The sequence below is a fragment of the Mercenaria mercenaria genome, chromosome 17 (assembly GCF_021730395.1).
Source record: "Mercenaria mercenaria strain notata chromosome 17, MADL_Memer_1, whole genome shotgun sequence".
NCBI lineage: Eukaryota > Metazoa > Mollusca > Bivalvia > Venerida > Veneridae > Mercenaria > Mercenaria mercenaria.
Window position 1 is genome coordinate 62,964,646 of NC_069377.1, and position 22,316 is coordinate 62,986,961.

The following is a 22,316-nucleotide window of genomic DNA, read 5'->3' on the forward strand; positions in this document are numbered from 1 at the left end:
TTTCAGAGAAGTATTTAGTAATCTTCTGTGGAAAAAAAACCCCCAAAAAACAAAAAGGCATAGGTATAATAAAAAGGTCTTTATAACAATAGCTTGATCTGGGAAATTGTATTCAGATCTCTTAGATTTTGCCAGGCCATATCACACTCGGAGCTTGCATACCTCATGTGAGCTGGCCAAGCAAAATCCTCTGTAGGGGAATACAACATCCCAAATTAAGCAACTGCTTAATAACCCTTTATGTGCATGTAGTGAATTAAAAAAATTCATGACTTATTTTTTAAAATGATATGGGTATTTTATAAAGCATAGCAAAGATATTAATCTACATCACACTAATGCTTTAGGCAGCTTTTCTGACTACACTGGGTTTTATATATATAGATACTGGCCAGAACACACTGAATCATTTATAGTTACAAATATCTGATATAACCAAATATAATATTTTATTAGCTCTTTTTTGGCTTCCTTTGTTTATAGCTCTGCTATATAAAATATATGGAGAGCTATCCTATTCTCGGGGACATTCATGTCCGAACCTTTGTTAAAATTTTGATACGCATACACTTTATATCTGCACTTTATAACTGATGGTTTGCTTCTCTTCTAAATTAAGAATTGATATTCCTCATCACCACCCACATCATATAACACAAACTCCATAACTTGCACACTAATATTTCATGATTTATCCCTTCAACCATTTTATTTCAAGTTAAAGTTTTGATGCACTTTCATTCTATCTCTGTTTTTACTAGATGCATTAGATTTAAACTTAAAGAAGTTGTTCTTCTTCATAACGAATATCATATGAAACAAGAGCCATGTCAGACATGGCTAATCCCCCCACCGGGCATATCATAATTGAAGGATGTGGTCCACATCAGGGGTTTTAAGATGTGGAAGAAAGAATAAGTCAGTAGTGAGGTGGTTTACTGCTAAATTTTATTAATTTTCATGAAGAGTATAACTATGATGTTTTTCTATATGGCTACTGTAAAAAGAAGGAATGGAAAGCTAACAGGGAACAAGAGTGCCAGAATGTCACAATATATGCCCGTCAAAGCAAATTTCTTTACTCTAGCAGCTGTATTTGCAAATGGAATGCTAATTTTGTGGTTGTTTAGTAATCATTGTAAGTCTTTTGTTTTTTAAAGTCCACAAAAAAACTCCTTACTAGGTAGAGATACCTTATATATAATAAAATTAATAAAATACACCTAAAACTGGAGAGTAACATCTATGCTGTACCACAGAAAAGTGGTCTTGTTTTTTCCCTAGGGTCAATTATAAAATGTTACAATATAAGTTATTTATAGTAACAACTAAGGGAAGTTAATCTTTAAAAAAAAAAAAAAAAAAAAAAAAAAAATTGCAAGTCCACACAAAAATCTTTATCAGGAAGAGACTGGTCAAAATACACCTCAAAATTGGATTTAGCATGTTTGTTGTACTACAGAAAAGTGGTCACGATTTTTCCCTACGACTAGTAATGAAAAAGTTACAATAAAAGCTATTTAAAGTAACAACAAAGGGAAGTAATTCTAAAGAAGGGAACTGCGCATGACACTTCGTCTCATGATGGTGTATAATTGTGCCAAGTTACATCAAAATCCCTCCATGCATGAAGAAGAAATGCTTCGGACAAAGTCATTCTTGTATCTGACCTTTGGCTTCTAAATGTGACCTTGACCTTAGGCCTAGTGACCTGGATCTTGCGCATGACACTCCGTCTCGTGGTGGTAAACATTTGTGCCAAGTTATATCAAAATCCCTCAATGCATGAAGAAGAAATGCTCCGGACAAGGTTTTTATTCTTGTATCCTTTGACCTCTAAGTGTGACCTTGACCTTAGACCTAGGGACCTAGTTCTTGCGTATGACACTCCGCATTGTGGTGGTAAACATTTGTGCCAAGATAAATCAAAATCCCTCCATGCATGAAGAAGATATGCTCCAGACAAATTTCTTTAAGAAAATATGATAAAGGGGAATAACTCAAAAAATAGGCAAGGTAGAGTTATTGTTCTTGCACACTGCACTTCCTCCCAGTGTGTTCTATCAGTGTATGAAGTTTGAAGAAAATCCCTCCAGTACTTTTGGGGTTATGCTCCAGACAAAAGGTTTTAAGAAAATATGATAAAGGGGAATAACTCAAAAAAAATAGGCAAGGTAGAGTTATTGTTCTTGCACACTGCACTTCCTCACAATGTGTTCTATCAGTGTATGAAGTTTGAAGAAAATCCCTCCAGTACTTTTGGAGTTATGCTCCGGACAAATTTTTTTAAGAAAATAAGATAAAGGGGAATAACTCAAAAAATAGGCAAGGTAGAGTTATTGTTCTTGCACACTGCACTTCCTCCTTCTATCAGTGTATGAAGTTTGAAGAAAATCCCTCAAGTACTTTTGGAGTTATGCTGCGGACAAATATCGTTGCGGACGCACGGACGGAGAGCATTTCTAATATCCCCTTCACCTTTGGTGGGGGGATAAACAAGGTCTATAACTCTGGCACCATTTTTTTCATGCCCCCTTTTTCCCTAAAATTTTATGCATTTTTGCAATATTTCTGTTATTCAAGAAGGGATTTGATTCAGACTTCATTGTTCCACATCATCACGCACATTACATGACATAAGGGCCATAACCCTGGCACCAAACTACACAAGTGATCAATGTTAAGCCTAGTTGTGCATGTCATTGGCATTTTCTGCTTTGATGATTTTCAGTGGAATTACGGTCCTTGGTTTATCAAATTTTATTTTAGCCCTTTCTCTTATATTATTTGGCGGATTTCCTTTCAGGAGTGATCAATGCTAAGCCTAGTTATGCTTATTATTGCCATGTTCCAGCTCAGTGATTTGCTGTTTAGTTTTGGCTCTTGATTTTTAGCTCGACTATTTGAAGAGTAAGTAGAGCTATCCTACTCACCATTGCGTCGGCGCCACACCTTGGTTAAGTTTTTTGTACCAGTCCACATCTTGACAAAGCCTTTTGAGATAAAACTCATCCATCACCATGTCCAGTTCGAGGCAAGCATACATAACTTCATCAAGGATTTTTGCTGAATTATGGCCCCTTTTAACTTAAAACTTTTTCGTACCAGTTCATATTTTGTGTAAACTGTTTGACATACGGCTTTGAAACTTTTATCACTTGTTTATTATAACAGGCAGGAGTACATAACTCTGTTAACTATTTTGGCTGGAAATCAGTTAAATTTTTCTTACTAGTCCATATTTTGTCAAACCGGTTTGTCATATGGCTTTTTAACTTTGACCACTTGTTTATTATCATAGTCTACATATGTAGGCAAGTCTATATAACTAGGACAAGTATTTTAGCTCAATTATGGCCCTTTTTAGACATAGAAATTAGTTAAGTTTGGCATACCATTCCATATTTTGTCTAAACTGTTTGATATATGGCTTTGAAACTTTGAACACTTGCTTACCATCATGGTCACACATTGCCATATAGTGCAAGACTTATCCAAATCCACAAATACAGGTACATTGTTTGTCTAATCAATTTTTCTTCTTTTGTCTGAAAATCCCTGGTAATATTTTGACCCTATACTTCCACCAATTCTTCGAATAGTCGAGTGCGCTGTCAACAGCCAGCTCTTGTTAATATTTTACCTTGTCCAAGCAACTGCTTTGATACCACCTGGAGGAATTGCTTCAGAATTTATAAAGTGATCATTGCTAAGCCATGTTGCGCATATCATTGACATGTTCCAGTTCAGTTGTTTTTTTTTCAGAAGAGTTATGATTCATCAATTTTTTTCATCTTCTAGCCACTCTCATTTAATAGAGCAGAATTCACACCAAACCTTACAGGAGTGATTGATGCAAGGTTTTATTTGTGTGCGTGTTTTTCTGTTAAATCATCGCCAGAAATATTCCCCTTGCCTTGGGAACTTTATACTTGTACTTACTGCACTACCAGAGGGACTGTGTAGAAGTAAAATCTCCTCATCAGCCCAAAAAGACAACATGGGGTTACACTGCATCAGTTCGCCTGATGTGAAGGTATTTAATGATAAGTTGGTATTCTGTTTCCAGTCGCACTAACACACTTTAGGTCATATGGTGTCTTTCTAGGCTTTTTTTGAGAAGGAAAACCCCAAATGCTCTATTGGGTATTATTACAGCGTTAGGTGGGTACCTGGGTAGAACCACCCACCTTCTGCAAGCTAACTGGATAGCTTCATAAGACAATCACAACCTCGCTCTAATCCACTGATGTAAGGGACAGGTGATTCCCTGGTCAGTACTGTCTGAGTACACAAAATGAAAATTTATTTAAAGGGAGGTAATCAGTAGCTTAAAAGCTTTCAGAAGACTTGTTTTTTTTTTAATTTACATAAATAAATGTTTGATTTGGGTGAACCATGTTTTTTTTTTTTTAAAGTATTTCAATTGTCTAACCCCATTTAGTTAACCTAATCAGTCTTACTGGATTCTGGACCAGTACTTATACTTCTTCTCCAAAAGTATTTAAACTCAAAACTGACAACTTTCTAACACGAATAAGAGACAGAGAATGAAAGATAACAAACACATCTTGTCTTCTGTCAAATGGTTTTGTGGATTGAACTCTGGACCTCTGATTCATAGTTTTGCACTCTATCTTCTATGCCAACCTGGTGGGGTATACAACATAAAAGAATCATTACCATTCTTCACATTTTTTAAACAATTTATTAAAGGACACTTTCATTTGAGTACAATAAATGTGAAAATAAAAGAAATTATCAGCAATATAGTTGTTATACATAAACAATCTGAGTATATAAAATGATATGCTTTCATATATCAATCTCGTACAAAATAAGAAATTGCATGGTTATAAAACCTAGCTCAGAGACCAGTCTCATAATGCAACCTTACCATTGGTCAATTTTAATTTCAAACTCCGAAACAACGAATCAGAGACTGGTCTACAAACTCAAGTTTTGTAACCATAGAATCAGGTTCCAGGGGTGAAACACTTTAAAAAATCTTGGTAACACATTCAATTTTATTGGTCGGAAACTTGGACATAATTATTTATTAAGACCAATCAAATTAACTTGTTCATGACTGAATCAGAGATAGACATTAAGTTAGAAGTTTGATTACATTCAAGCTTGAACACTGCTGCAAAATACCATTTCAAACTTTAGGCAAGTAAACAATTTCTATGGCCTGCTGAAAATCATTTCATTTCACTACTAATTGCTTGTAAAATTTATTTCAAGCAGGGTTTAGATCCTTTCTTTTCTTGAGAGGACCTACTTGTTGGGGGGTACAAAATTATGAAAAAGTATTTTGGCATCTGATTGGCTATCAATATCAGTAAACATTTCATTTTAAATACTTGATTAAAGTATTGATACTACAAAAGTCTTTATGAACACTGAAAGGATGGTAATGGGAACTTAATCTTAAATAGTCTTAAATAAATCTAAGAAATCACTTCTCATTAAATATGTTTGCATGGTAAATTTCAGCCATTTTGGAAACCTAACATTTCAATAGCAACTTTGACTAGATTTCTTACAAAACTTTATGGACATCTTTATTAGCATAAATGCAACATAAATCATGTCAGCATTTTGGAACATTTTGAAAAGATGGATTTTTGCAATTTCCAATGACCACAGGAGAAAAAAGTGTTACAGAATTGTAGGATCAAACAGTAGTATCTTTCGTATATAATAACAAGATAATGGTAAAAGGCAAACAATCACACCAGTATCCTGAATATAGCACAACAGTTTAAACTCATACAAATATGTTAGCAGTTTCATTTTGGGTACTACCCAATTCGAACTGACTGTAGATACAGAACACAATACCAGTTGTTACAATCATGAGTAAAATACAATACAAGACAGAAATGAAAGACCTAAGTTGTTCGCCTCTCATTGACCTTGCTTTCCTTTTTCAGTTCTGGTGGCCACTTACTGCATTTAAATTGAACTATACAAGTAAATCTGAGAAAAGTTAATACAAGGTAGCTAAAGACCATGTTTGGTAAATATCCTTCAGCAATTCATGAGAAACAGTCATTATTTTTCCAATTTTAAGCATCGTAACTCCTTAATGTAGTCAAGCTTAACATTGAGAAGTCCATGCCAGGACACTACAGACCAAGTTGGACATAATTCTTATCTGAAGTTTCAGAGGTGTTTAAGCAAAGATGTTGATGGTGGATGATAGAAGATGGACAATGAACATCAAAACCATCCACCTAAACTATAAGCTCATCCTGAACAATTGCTTCTAGTGTGCGAAATACTGAGTTTGAAGACCAGTCTCAAAACTCTTGCATCTGATTGGCTATTTCTGGCAAACATCTTGAAATTGGCCAATAGCAATGTTGATATCTGGGACTGGTCTCAAATTTTGTTACACATACCTATACATTTTATTTCATCTTGTTAAAATTCATCATAAGTCATATTACATGCATTATATTTTCCCTTAAAGCTTAGCATCTGGACATCCTAAAAAGAAAATATGGAGGTTCAAAATAGAAAACTGAAAAAAAATCTGTTTACAAAGGTTCCCAGTTTTGTTTCCTAAGTAGTTTCTAGCTGAATATACTCATTTTGTGTACACAATGCAGCATATAAAAGTGTGTTGTAAGCCTGAAAGTACATCCTTGTTTCATTAGAAAAAAAGTGTACAATGAAAAGGGTCAAACATATAACCTTTTTTTGATCAGGATTATGTCTGTGAAAGTAGTTTCAAAACGTGTATAGGTTATAATTGTTGTATCTATGGGATGTGGATGTCGGAATTATTTTTCAAGATCAAACAGCTGGCATAATTGAGCATAAAATGTCTTTGGTATGTACAATATATATAAGATATCAAAATAATTAGTGTAGGTGTTCGGCTGTTGATTTTCATACAAATTTTTTCAACTATTCCACACACAAATTCTAGTGCAGTGGTTGTCCACATTGTAATTCAAAAGTGTAACCCCCATACTGATAGTAGTATATGAAACCCTAAACAGCCATCAAAGTACTTTGGTCATAGGTAAAAACAATCTATCACCTTTGTACAACAACACCTGAGTATCCTTACAACATTGCATCAGTATTAAATGTATATTACCCGTATCAAATTTGAGGTAGATTCAAAACATCATACCAGTAACAAGAGTAAAACAACAGAAAAATATTTAAAAATCTTGAGTACAAATACAACAAAATCTTAAATACTGGAGTATTCCTTAAAAACAAGTAAATACAAGTTAAAAACAACAAGTATCAGTAAATACAATTAAAACAAGAGCGACAGACCGGTAAAAACAATTAAAACAAGAGCGCCAGACTGTCACAAAATACGCCCATCATCGAACTTGGCCTAATTCAAGGACCATAATCCAAGAGTGCCTGGGGTGATTTGGCTGATTAACGAACTTGGCCAAGATACTGTGAAATCATTTGAATTTGCTGGCATGAAATTTCGCGCAAACATGAAAAAGGACTGTTTCACGCGGGCTTTAATTCGCGCATTTTCAATTTATAAATGAAAAAATAAATTTTAAAAAATAATAGCGCGGTCTTGAATTCGCGCATCGGTCCTAGCGCGAAATACGCAAAAATTTGTGCTACGCGAATAAAAATTATTTCACAGTATTATGCCCACAAACATTGTCGGCAGGTTTGGTGAACAATGGATGAAAACTGTTCGGCTTAGAAAGCAGACAAGGCTAAATTCGCAGTTTTTCGAGTAATTCAAGGGCCATAATCCAGGACTGCCTGAGGCGATTTTGCTGGTTATCTAACTTTACCGAGATATTATGCCCACAAACATTGTCAACACATTTGGTGAAGATCAGATAAAAACTGTTAGAGAGCAGAGATGCTTTTGGACGCCGCCTGCCCGCCTGCCGCCCACCAAGGGTTCACATAATACAACCCGCTCTTTCAGAGACGGGCGTATGAAAAGCAAGTAAATGCAAGCAAAAATAGGAAATACAAGTGAGAAACAAGTAAATACAAGCAAAAAAAACAACAAGAAAATGCAAGCAAAAAAAACAAGTAAGTACAAGTAAAATCCATACTAAAGTAGAACATCTAGAACTGATACATATACAACAATATCATAACCAAAACATTATGTTATAACGGCTCACTCAAAAGCTTTACAGAAAATAACAAGAGGGTCATTATGACCCTGGATCGCTCACCTGAGTAATATGAGCTACATGTTTCAAATGTCAAACTGATGATAAAATATTAAGAAAAGCAGTATGTCACATTCATGGTCAATGAAATTCAGTTTTACGCTTGGTGTGCAAAACTGTTTATGTCATCAAAATTTCAAGGCTGTATCTTAAAAAAACAAGAAAGTAGGTCAGTAGGTCAAGGTCACAGTCAAGTGACAACATATTACTTGGGGTTATCAGGTACTTATAATTAAACAGTCTTGGAAATAGGATCAGATGATTTTTAGTATTTTTTCCTATATATCTCACATAATAACTAAGTGACCCCAGGGCGGGGCCTCTTTTAACCCCAGGGGCATAATTTGAATAATTTTGATAGAGGACTACTAGACAATGCATCATACCAAATATCAAAAGCCTAGGTCATATGGTTTCAGACAAGAAGATTTTTCCTAAATAAGTCTATATACAACTTGGGACCCCCAGGGCAGGGCCTCATTTCACCCAAGGGGTACAATTTGAACAATTTTGGTTGAGGACCATAAGACAATGCTACAAACAAAATATCAAAGGTCTAAGTGTTGTGGTTTCAGACAAGAAGATTTTTAAACTTTTAGTCCTACATAAGTCTATGTTAAACTTGGGACCCCCAGGACGGGGCCATATTTGACCCTAGAGGGATAATTTGAAATAATCTTGGTAGAGGACCTCTAGATGATGCTACATACCAAATATCAAAGCCCTAGGCCATGTGGTTTTGTACAAGAAGATTTTCAAAGTTTTCCCTATATAAGTCCATATAAACCATGTGACCCCCGGGGCGGGGCCATATTTGACCCTAGGGGGATAATTTGAACAATTTTGGTAGAGGACCACTAGATGATGCTACACACCAGATATCAAAGCCCTAGGCCCTGTGGTTTGGGACAAGCAGATTTTTTAAGTTTTTCCTTTAAGTTGCCATGGCAACCAGAGTTCTGCATGGAATTCAATTCTTTGAATAATTTTGAAAGGGGGCCATCCAAGGATCATTCCTGTGAAGTTTGGTGTAATTCTGCCCAGTGGTTTTCAAGAAGATTTTTTTAGAAATTGTTGACGGACGACGGACATCAAGCGGTCACAATAGCTCACCCTGTCACTTTGTGACAGGCGAGCTAAAAATGGTGTATGATTTTGTAAACTGTATGTTGTAGATATGTAACCTGGCTCAGAAAGGTCACATCATGTTGTAAAAAACTTATGAAGAACTTGTAGCTTTCAGTAAAATTGTTCATAAAAAACCTGCAAAACTCTCACCAAAATTTCTAAGTTGAAAAAGTGGCATATTTTTTACAAAATGTATGCCCGAGTTATAAACCCTGGCACAGGAGGTGACCTCATGATGCGAAAGATGTCAACAGAATTTGAAAAAAAAATTTAAGTTCTGAGAAACATGCTTACATACAAAACATTCATAAGGTTTCTATGTTAAAAAGGGACATGTCTTGTATCCTTAAAAACAGAAATGAACTCCTACACAACCTTGAGCATTAGTTTTACATATTATATTTTCATATGAAATTACTTATGTAGTAATTACAACAACAGAAAGCAAAATGATTGTATTTGCAACAGGAATTACTCATATAACAAAACTAGTTACATATTTGTACTTGTTTGTAATCAAGGGTGCAAACAATCATTATCACTGTTCATTACTAATTGTAATGTTGTCTGTATACTTTATACCTCAATCATTAAGTGAATAATCTTTAAAACAAAACTTTTTACTTTTTTCACCTTTGAGAGTATTCTCAACTAAAATTATATACCTCAAACCTGCCACTAATGACTTTATTTTACTACCTCTTTATAGTTAAATAGCAGTTTTCACACCTTATTCTGGCATTAAACCATAAAGAGGGATATTCTTAGAACATGCATGCCCCACTTCATGGTCAGTCAGTAATGGGGGTGACAAAGAAATAACAAGCAATTAACTAGAAACCATTCTGATGTTCAAGGTGACCTTGACCTTGATCCACTGATCTTACAAAAGATGTTTGGAAAATATGCAAGTGCACCTACAGGCTGGCAAGTGGTTACTGCAGTTGAATCAGCCCGAACATGACAATAGCAACTAACTGACATGTGCAAAGCAACACGTCCCTGCTTCTTTACTTCAAATTCACAAGCCCAATCATGCTATCAAGTTCGAAGGTTCTGGGTCAAGTGGTTCTCAAGTTACCATTCAGAAATATTTTTCAATATTTAGGTCCGTGTGACCCTAATCTTTGACCTATTGACAAAATGATTACAGGGGTCATCTACTTTATAAGCCCAATCATGCTATCAAATTTGAAGGTTCTGGATCAAGTGGTACTCAAGTTACTGAGCTGAAACCATTAACAAGGTTCAGGCCCCTGTGACCTTGACCGTTGACGTATTGAACTCATAACACAATAGGGATCATCAACTTCAAAAGCTCAATCTTGCTATCAAGTTTGAAGGTTCTGGGTCAAGTGGTTCTCAAGTTATTTAGTTGGAACCGTTTTCAAGGTTCAAGCCCCAGTGACCTTGATCTTTGAGCTATTGACCCCCGAAACAATAGGGGCCATCTACTTCATAAGGTTAATCATGCTACCAAGGATGAATTCAATGTTTCTCACAAGGCATGACTGACATGTTCTTCGAAAGGGCATATTAAAATCATCTTCCTTCCAAACACAAATTCTATGAGCAGGAGAAACATTTTTTTTATGACTCTTTAGAAATATAGAAATACAAGAGGACCATGATGGTCCTGAATCGCTCACCTGTCCCAACATGACCCAGTTTTGAACTGAGTATGACGTCGTTTTTTTTCTATTATTTGACATAGTGACCTAGTTTTTGAGCTCATGTGACCCAGTTTTGAATCTGACCTAGATATCATCAATATGAACATTCAGACCAACTTTCATACAGATCCCATGAAAAATATGGCCTCTAGAGAGGTCACAAGGTTTTTTCATTATTTGACCTACTGACCTAGTTATTGATGGCACGTGACCCAGTTTCAAACTTGACCTAGATATCATCAAGATGAACATTCTGACCAATTTTCATGAAGATCCACTCAAAAGTATGGCCTCTAGAGAGGTCACAAGCTTTTCTATTTTTAGACCTAATGACCTAGTTTTTGACCGCAGCTGACCCAGTTTCGAAATTGATCTAGATATCATCAAGATGAACATTCAGACCAACTTTCATACAGATCCCATGAAAAATATGGCCTCTAGAGAGGTCACAATGTTTTTTCATTATTTGACCTACTGACCTAGTTATTGATGGTACGTGACCCAGTTTCGAACCTGACCTAGACATCATCAAGATGAACATTCTGACCAATTTTCATGAAGATCCATTCAAAAGTATGGCCTCTAGAGAGGTCACAAGGTTTTTCTATTATTTGACCTACTGACCTAGTTTTTGAAGGCACGTGACCCAGTTTCGAACTTGACCTAGATATCATCAAGATGAACATTCTGACCAATTTTCATGAAGATCATGTGAAAAATATGGCCTCTAGAGAGGTCACAAGGTTTTTCTATTTTTAGACCTACTGACCTAGTTTTTGACCGCACGTGACCCAGTTTCAAATCTGACCTATTTATCATCCAGATGAACATTCTGACCAACTTTCATAAAGATCCCATGAAAAATATGGCTTCTAGAGAGGTCACAAGGTTTTTTTATTATTTGACCTACTGACCTAGTTATTGATGGCACGTGACCCAGTTTCAAACTTGACCTAGATATCATCAAGGTGAACATTCTGACCAATTTTCATGAAGATCCATTCAAAAGTATGACCTCTACAGAGGTCACAAGGTTTTTCTATTTTTAGACCAAATGACCTAGTTTTTGCCCGCAGCTGACCCAGTTTCGAACTTGACCTAGATATCATCAAGACGAATATTCAGACCAACTTTCATACAGATCCCATGAAAATTATGGCCTCTAGAGAGGTCACAAGGTTTTTCTATTATTTGACCTACTGACCTAGTTTTTGGAGGCACGTGACCCAGTTTGGAACTTGACCTAGATATCATCAAGATGAACATTCTGACCAATTTTCATGAAGATCATGTGAAAAATATGGCCTCTAGAGAGGTCACAAGGTTTTTCTATTTTTAGACCTACTGACCTAGTTTTTGACCGCACGTGACCCAGTTTCGAACTTGACCTAGATATCATCAAGAAGAACATTCTGACCAACTTTCATAAAGATCCCATGAAAAATGTGACCTCTAGAGAGGTCACAAGCAAAAGTTTACGCACGGACGCACGGACGGACGCACGGACGGACGACGGACGCTGCACGATCACAAAAGCTCACACTGTCACTTTGTGACATGTGAGCTAAACAAACAAGAGCTGTCTCCATAGGATGACACATGCCCCCGATGGCACTTTGAATGAATATATAGTTATAGCCGATGTTAGAGTTTAGGACCTTTGACCTACAGAACTGGGTCTTGCGCGCGACACGTCGTCTTACTCTGTCACACATTCATGCGTAGTAATTTTAAAATCCATGCATGAATGACAAAGATATGGACCGGACACGCCCATCAATGCACTATCATGAAGAATGACCTTTAACATCTAAGTGTGACCTTGACCTTTGAGCTACGGACCTGGGTCTTGTGTGCGACACGTCGTCTTACTGTGGTACATATTCATGCCAAGTTATTAGAAAATCCATCCATGGATGACAAAGATATGGACCGGACACGCCCATCAATGCACTATCTTTTAACGTCTAAGTGTGACCTTGACCTTTGAGCTACAAACCTGGGTCTTGCGCGACACGTCGTCTTACTGTGGTACACATTTATGCAAAGTTATTTGAAAATCCATCCATCGATGACAAAGATATGGACCGGACACGCCCATCAATGCACTATCCTTTAATGTCTAAGTGTGACCTTGACCTTTTAGCTACGGACCTGGGTCTTGTGCGCGACATGTCGTCCTACTGTGGTACACATTCATGCCAAGTTATTTGAAAATCCATCCATCGATTACAAAGATATGGACCGGACACGAAAATTGCGGACAGACCGACAGACAGACAGACGGTTCAAAACTATATGCCTCCCTTCGGGGGCATAAAAATAAACGGCTTTGGACATTAATATTACCTTCCAGTACCTAATGTGGTTTCTGATAAAATCTAAGGAGTACATATCCTAGTATTCTGAACACAATGAGAAATGCAAACAAGGGCAAAAAGTAATGCCAAAATGGTTGATCTATCCCATAATACAATAGTACTTCCTGTGAAGGGATTGTTGGTAATGAAGCTGTGTTGTTGCTAGGTGACAGAGTAATGTTTCTAGGCAAGTCTGACAAGCAAGACGGAAAATTGGACCGTGAAGAACTGGTAATTTTTGCACATCTGGAATATAAAATGAGTACATTAAAACTATGTGTTTTCAAGGAATGACAACTCTTGCCTCAGTTAGGTATTTTTCAGGTACTTAAAAGCACAGATATATCTGTAAGATTACTTCCCCTGCACTGCCACAGTTGACTTGAATTAAACACTATTTTTGTTTTCACCAGAAAGACAAATACCTGTAGGATATATCTGCCTGTGTATGACATATCTTTGCTTCATTGCATCAGGTCTTTTTTTGTCAGCTTAATAACTTAACAATTTGGTAAGTATCACGCTGTATTTTATAATTAAGATACTCCATTCTTGCTTAATCAAAGTGTCACATTTTAGAACATAATAGGTAAGGTTGGTGAAGGTTCAGCTATATTGATCTGTAGTACCTATGCCTAAGTGTATATTCAGTTCATAATATTGATATTATATATTTATTATGCATAAGTTAAAAGTTATATCTATTAAGAATTCAAAGAGAAGTGAAACATATTAAAGTCCTCATAACTGTTGAAAGAAAGCCACCAGTCTTTCTGTACAACATAAATGACCTCAACCAGAGTTCAGCAAGGGCTGGTGACCTTTTCTTTTTTTCTTGCATACAGAAGAGAATGGTGCGAGTGGTTTCTAAATGATAGCATGTTACCAAACTTTACAGTTTAACTTCACCTCTTTTTGAATATTTTAAAGTATAATTTACGTACAGATTCGAGTTAAAAACCTTTAGAATAACTGAAATTTATGATACAGTTTGACCAACATCTACCTGCTACATTGAATATTTGCATACTTACATAACATCTTCACCGTCATGAAATTCAAGGAACATCAAACAACTGAACGTATAATGTAGGAATGCAAGATACTTAGCCCAGTCCAACCAAAATGGCAAGTTTCTAGTGTAAAATCCACCTGAAACAGTGACAAAATCAAAAAAGTTTAAAATACTTAATATTGTGAACAGTCTTTATAATATTTACCACTTAAGTTTTTATATTCCTTTCAATAAAAGGAATTACATTTTCTAAGACAGTGCCATGTTGACATTTTTCTTCTAAAAATGTAAAATGGTAAGTGTAGTATGAAAATTCGAGAGTTAATGTTAAACTGTTGTAATTCTCTTATCTAAAATGTGTTACATCAGCTTTTTGTTCAACTCTCAAAATATAAAATAGGTTTACTAGTAGTTAGATGGTATTAGGTCCAGTTGTTTAGAAATACTACAACCTGGTTTGCTACGTAAGTAGGGCACATGACAACCATAGAGGAGGTCACAATTTCCATCCACATGTGAAGCAAAAGTTTATTCAACATTAGTCATAATAAGTAAATTATTCACTTGACCTCTTGCGGGGAAGTAGCCAGTTACTTGCAAAGAGCAAGTTTGTGCCAATTTAGAAACCAGAAACACCCAAAAGGCTCACTTACAGCTGTGAAATAACCTAGAAGTGGTAAACCATAATACACTGATGAATGATGACAAAATACTGTAAAAATTTAAATGTATCAAAACATCTTTCATTATCGCAAGTTTTCTTCAATTTCCAGACTCAAATTTGAAAAAAATACAACACTATACTCATAGTACATTCATGTCCTGATAACATGTGCAAGCTTCATAGTGATACATCTTGGAAACTGTAGGAGGGTGTTATCCTGACAAGGCTTATAATGGTATCGAATGGTATACTGGTACTATATTTTGTAAAATTTTAAAGGGCCATTACTTCTAACAGCACATGACACATTCATGTCTAACAACACACACCAATTCACTTCATAGTGATCTATTTCTTAAAGTTTGGGCTAAATCCCTTGAAAACATTAAGAAGAGTTATGTGCACAAATATTAGGCAAACAGACAACTATATGCTCCCCAACCCCTGACAATATCTCTGGAAGAAGCATAAACACCAGTTGGTTTACATGTAATACTGTAACTGCATTTATCATCCTTAAGAACTGATTTAATGAAAAAATATCCCTCATTAAACCTAAACATTTAAAAAACATTGGTGAATATAAGTTACATATTATCTATACTCACCACTAAGCATTATGAACATGATGGCTACTGTTGCCCAGGAAATCCCACGTCTCATATCCATTGCAAATATACCAATACACAGGCCTATACTCTGAAATAGCAAATATACCAATACACAGGCCTATACTCTGAAACAGCAAATATACCAATACACAGGCCTATACTCTGAAAGAGCAAATAAACCAATACACAGGCCTATACTCTGAAAGAGCAAATATACCAATACACAGGCCTATACTCTGAAATAGCAAATATACCAATACACAGGCCTATACTCTGAAATAGCAAATAAACCAATACACAGGCCTATACTCTGAAATAGCAAATATACCAATACACAGGCCTATACTCTGAAATAGCAAATATACCAATACACAGGCCTATACTCTGAAATAGGAAATACACCAATACACAGGCCTATACTCTGAAATAGGAAATACACCAATACACAGGCCTATACTCTGAAATAGGAAATACACCAATACACAGGCCTATACTCTGAAATAGCAAATATACCAATACACAGGCCTATACTCTGAAATAGCAAATATACCAATACACAGGCCTATACTCTGAAATAGCAAATATACCAATACACAGGCCTATACTCTGAAATAGCAAATACACCAATACACAGGCCTATACTCTGAAATAGCAAATACATCAATACGCAGGCCTATACTCTGAAATAGCAAATATACCAATACAACTCTGAAATAGCAAATATACCAACACATAGGCCTATACTCTGAAATACCAAATATATAGAGAAAAAGATTTTTAAAGTCTGATAGCTTAAATCCTATTTTTAGCCCAAAAGACCCATATGTTCAATGAATTGGAACCATTTGAACAACTTTGAAAGAGGGCTACCCAGAGATCATTTGAATGTGTGAAGTTTCATCAAAATCCATTCAGTGGTTTTGAAGGAGATGCTGTTTAATGAAATTGCTGATGAAAAATGACCATGCCCTCTGGTGGCCATGTTTTTTGACAAAATATTTTAACAGTGTTTGTAGAAGGTCACACAAGGACAATTTGTGAGAAATTATTTTAAAATTTGTTCTAGCAGTTTCACACAAGTAGAGTTTTAAAGTGTTCACTATATACATTATAGGGAAAAGTGACCACGCCCTCTGGCGGCCATGTTTTTTGACGAATCAGAATAATTTGCACATTCTTGGTAGAGGGTCAAAATTACTTTAAAATCATGCCAGCAAGATTTTTTAAATTTCCACTATATACATATAGGGAAAAGAGACCTCGCCTCCCTGGTGGCCATGTTTTTTGATGATTTGGTATAATTTGAACAATCTTGGTAGACATAAGGACCATTTTTGTGAAATTATTTCAAAATCGTACCATCGGTTTAGGAGGAAATGTCATTTGAAGATTTCTCTTTTTTTAGCTCTGGCGGCCCCTATGTGCAACCAAGCAGAACTGTTCGAATAAGTTTGGTAAAGGACAATCCAAGGAACATCCATGCCAAGTTTCATCAAAATCCATTCAGTGGTTTTGGAGAAGATGTCGTTTAAACACAATTGTTGACGACGGATGACTTACTGGACGAACAACAGACACAGCGTGATCACAATAGCTCACCATGAGCACTTTGTGCTCAGGTAAGCTAAAATGTATCTCTCAAAGCTATATGCCTTTAATTAATAGCTATATGTACTTGCACGCAAAACTTTAACCAGGATTTTCTTCGTCCAAAAGCGGGCACAATTTTGCCAAACTGCATGTCAGAGTTATGGGACTTGATGCTATCACCTAGTTTTATAACCCCAAAGACACCTGTGAAGTTTCAATTCAATATCTGCATTAGTTTTGAAGATAGTAACTTGCATGTAAAACTTTAACCAGGATTTTCTAAGTCCAAAAGGGGGCATAATTTGGCCAAAATACAGGTCAGAGTTATGGGACTTGATGCTATCACTTAGTTTTATAACCCTGAAGACAAATGTGAAGTTTCAATTCAATATCTGCATTAGTTTTGGAGATAGTAACTTGCATGTAAAACTTTAACCAGGATTTGAAAGGGGCATAGTTTGGTCAAAATACATGTCAGAGTTATGGGACTTGACCTAGTGAGGTTGGTAATTGACATAGAACAAGAGCTGTCACTAATGGTGACAAATGCCCACCCCCCCAGCGCCTTGACCTTTGACCTGGTGACCTTGACCTTTGACCTGGTGACCCCAAAGTCAGTAGGGGTTGTGTACTCAATAAGTACTATCAGCAGGTGAAGTTTGAAGGTCCTGGGTGCAGTGGTTCGTGAGTAAAGTGCCTTCATGCAAAAAGTTAACGTTGTGACGAACGAACTAACGAACGAACGGATAGACAGTTGGAAACTAATATGCCTACCTTCGGGGGCATAAAAAGAAAAAATAAGTTTCATGGCTCAATGCCTTTAAATAAGAGCCATTTGTACTTGCATGCAAAACTTTAACCAAGATGTGATGCCGACGCCGACACCAGGGTGAGTACAATTTAGCTAAAAATGGAAGGAGTATACAAATTACCTCCATTACTCACCTGACCTGCTATAGAATGTACAAATATTGTTCCAATTGTAGCAAAGAATGAAGAGACATTATTGAGACCAGTTACCCAGTAAACCACAGTGAGGAATAACAATGGCTGGATGAGAATGACCGGAAGCTCGCTCGTCATCTTGGCAAGATAGTATGCGGACAAGCGATACCAGCCCGAGGCTCGCTCCTTGTATATTACAACCTTCTCCATAGGAACTGGAATAAAGTGTTAAGTAATTAAAAACATATTTGCACATTGCAAGATTTAGATACATATATCAACCAAGAACTGTCTAATGAAAGTGTGCTCAACTTTGAAAGCATTTTGGCCTAGTAGTTTGAGATACCTGTTTACATACAAAACTTCTGTGCTGGAGATGTAAACACTGTGAAAAGGTGACAACAACAGCTCAAATATTTGTAAAATTCAAATGACAATGAACATTCTGATACAGGAAAGTAATAAACTACATCATGATCAGTTTTATTTCTACAACACTACTGTCCAATGTAAATTCTGACAATTCTAAAATCTGGATTGTACTTAAATATAAAGATCTATTAAATTGAAGATAAAAGAGGACCATGATGGTCCTGAATCGCTCACCTGTCCCAACATGACCCAGTTTTGAACTGAGTATGATGTCGTTTTTTCTATTATTTGACATAGTGACCTAGTTTTTGAGCTCATGTGACCAAGTTTTGAACTTGACCTAGATATCATCAAGATAAAAATTCTGACCAATTTTCATGAAGATCCATTGAAAAATATGGCCTCTTGAGAGGTCACAAGGTTTTTCTATTATTTGACCTAATGATCAGTTTTTGAAGGCACATGACCTAGTTTTGAATCTGACCTAGATATCATCAAGGTGAACATTCTCACCAATTTTCATGAAGATCTCATGAAAAATATGGCCTCTAGAGAGGTCACAAGGTTTTTCTATTTTTATACCTACTGACCTAGTTTTTGACCGCACGTGACCCAATTTTCAAATTTAGCTAGATATCATCAAGGTGAACATTCAGACCAATTTTCATGAAGATCCATTGAAAAATATGGCCTCTAGAGAGGTCAAAAGGTTTTTCTATTTTTAGACCTACTGACCTAGTTTTTGACAACAGTTGACCCAGTTTTGAATCTGACCTAAATATCATCAGGATGAACATTCAGACCAACTTTCATATAGATCCCATGAAAAATATGGCCTCTAAAGAGGTCACAAGGTTTTTTTATTATTTGACCTACTGACCTAGTTTTTGAGGGCACGTGACCCAGCTTCAACCTTGACCTATTTATCATCAAGGTGAACATTTTGACCAATTTTCATGAAGATCCATTGAAAAGTATGGCCTCTAGAGAGGTCACAAGGTTTTTCTATTTTCAGACCTACTGACCTAGTTTTGACCGCAGTTGACCCAGTTTCGAACTTTACCTAGATATCATCAAGATGAACATTCAGACCAATTTTCATACAGATCCCATGAAAAAATATGGCCTCTAGAGAGGTCACAAGGTTTTTCTATTATTTGACCTACTGACCTAGTTTTTGAAGGCACATGACCCAGTTTTGAACTTGACCTAGATATCATCAAGGTGAACATTCTGACTAACTTTCATGAAGATCCATTGAAAAGTATGGCCTCTAGAGAGGTCACAAGGTTTTTCTATTTTTAGACCTACTGACCTAGTTTTGGACCGCACGTAACCCAGTTTGGAACTTGACCTAGATATCATCAAGCTGAATATTCTGACCAACTTTCATAAAGATCCCATGAAAAATGTGACCTCTAGAGTGGTCACAAGCAAAAATTTACAGACGGACGCACAGGCGGACTGACGACGGATGCTGCACGATCACAGAAGCTCACCTTGTCACTTTGTGACATGTGAGCTAAAAAAAAGACAAAATAATTAAACACTTTAAATTTATGAGAATGAAAACCTCACTTTCACTTAAAAGAACAAAACTTACATGTTGTAACAGCATCAAACAAAGGTGTGAAGCCCCAATGCATTGATATGTAGAAAATCTGAAACAAAAAAACAAATTGTACACAGCCAAATGTCTAACTAATGCTGATCATCTGCTTATCTTAAAGGAATATAAATTACTGCTCAATATGGAATATTGCTCAGGACAGGTGTTGTTACAAGACAGAATAATGAGTAGAACAAAACATCAGACAATATACCTAAGAAGAGTTCCAGTGGCAAAAATGATGAACAGCTAAATATAATATGAACAGAATATACTGTGAAATCAGTTAATTTTATAGATATGAAAATTTGGACAGTAGAAATTTCAAATTTTATTTACCAAACCCATTCTATCCCTGAGAGTGTCTTCTGACCTAGGTAACTGGAACCAGATCAGACTGAGCAACACACACAGAAACACAGTCTCAAAGATCTTGAACTTGTCAACCAGTCTCGTTTTGGCTTGTCTAAATGCCCGTACTGTCAGGTACTTGTACTGTGTCAGGAATCCAGTTGGCCAGTTCTGGTCTGGTACAGGAGATAGCTCATCCTTGTCCAGATCCATCAGGCTTACATGAACAACATCTGTGTCTATAAAATCAAATACTTTAGTTTTATCATTTATGTCTGGGAAACTGTAACTTGAAATATTTTCTACCCTGTTCACTATCAGTAGTATATCATATTCTGCAAATTATTATTTACAATTCTTTCTTTAAAAGAAAATGTTGAGTTTTTAAAACCTGATATCCTTTGTTTACAGTAAAGTTGACCTACAGCAAAAATTAAAAGGTACTGCTATTAGTATCAAAGTTGTAACCACCAGCTTTCTGCTGGAGGCAATTTTATTTCAATAAGCTCATCATATTTTGAATTCCATAGCTAGTAATTCTAATATAAAAATAATTATACAATTAGATACTGACCATTTTTTTTATTTATTTTCTTTTTCCTTATCTGTTTCCATGGTAACTTGTTCCACATTCTGACCTTTGTTTTACCTTCGATATCAAGGTCATTATCAATATTTAGGTCATCTTCATAGGACCTGCTAGTCAAACCAACTTTTCTGGAAAACAGTTACATAAAATATGTCAAACATTTATCCCTAAAGCAAATAAATATGACTTGATTATGAAAATCAATACTTTAAACAGTCAGAAGATTTTTTCAAAATATAAGTAAATGAGAAACTCCATTAGCATAGGCTTAAATTTGATTTGAGATGGCATCCAAAAATAAATGTGAATAAAAAACAAGAGGACCATGATGGTCCTGAATCGCTCACCTCTTCCCATATGACCCAGTTTTGAGTATGACGTCGTTTTTTCTATTATTTGACATAGTGACCTAGTTTTTGAGCTCATGTGACCCAGTTTTGAACCTGACCTAGATATTATCAAGATAAAAATTCTGACCAATTTTCATGAAGATCCATTGAAAACTATGGTCTCTAGAGAGGTCACAAGATTTTTCTATTATTTGACCTATTGCCCAATTTTACGAAGGTATGTGACCCTGTTTTGAACTTTACCTAGATATCATCAAGGTGAACATTCTCACTAATTTTCATGAAGATCTCATGAAAAATATGGCCTCTAGAGAGGTCACAAGGTTTTTCTATTTTTATACCTACTGGCCTTGTTTTTGACCGCATGTGACCCAGTTTTGAAACTGACCTAGATATTATCAAGGTGAACATTCAGGTCAATTTTCATGAAGATCCATTGAAAAATATGGCCTCTAGAGAGGTCAAAAGATTTTAATAATTTTAGACCTACTGACCTAGTTTTTGACCGCAGTTGACCCAGTTTCAAACTTGACCTAGATATCATCAAGATGAACATTCAGACCAACTTTCATACAGATCCCATGAAAAGTATGGCCTCTAGAGAAGTCACAAGGTTTTTTTATTATCTGACCTACTGACCTAGTTTTTTATGGCACTTGACCCAGTTTCAAACCTGACCTAGATATCATCAAGGTGTACATTCTGACTAATTTTTATGGAGATCCATTCACAAGGATGGCCTCTAGAGAGGTCACAAGGTTTTTCTATTTTTAGACCTACTGACCTAGTTTTTGACCACACATGATCCTGTTTCGAACTTGACCTAGATATCATCAAGATGAACATTCAGACCAATTTTCATAC

At 36.0% G+C, this 22,316-nt stretch overlaps 1 protein-coding gene across 1 annotated transcript in view; it reads right to left on the bottom strand.

Annotated features, from left to right (window-relative positions):
- Window positions 1-4,634: 4,634 nt before the first annotated feature.
- The window catches only part of LOC123537135 (uncharacterized), a 46,621-nt gene continuing 28,939 nt past the window's right edge, over window positions 4,635-22,316 (bottom strand). The window contains exons 9-15 of the mRNA XM_053528380.1: window positions 21,088-21,230; window positions 20,502-20,752; window positions 20,157-20,214; window positions 18,182-18,396; window positions 15,644-15,734; window positions 14,391-14,508; window positions 4,635-13,602 (exon numbers count right to left, since the gene is read on the bottom strand). Coding sequence (XP_053384355.1) covers window positions 13,356-13,602; window positions 14,391-14,508; window positions 15,644-15,734; window positions 18,182-18,396; window positions 20,157-20,214; window positions 20,502-20,752; window positions 21,088-21,230 — 1,123 coding nt within the window. The 3' untranslated portion in view covers window positions 4,635-13,355. The remainder of the gene's footprint in view (window positions 13,603-14,390; window positions 14,509-15,643; window positions 15,735-18,181; window positions 18,397-20,156; window positions 20,215-20,501; window positions 20,753-21,087; window positions 21,231-22,316) is intronic.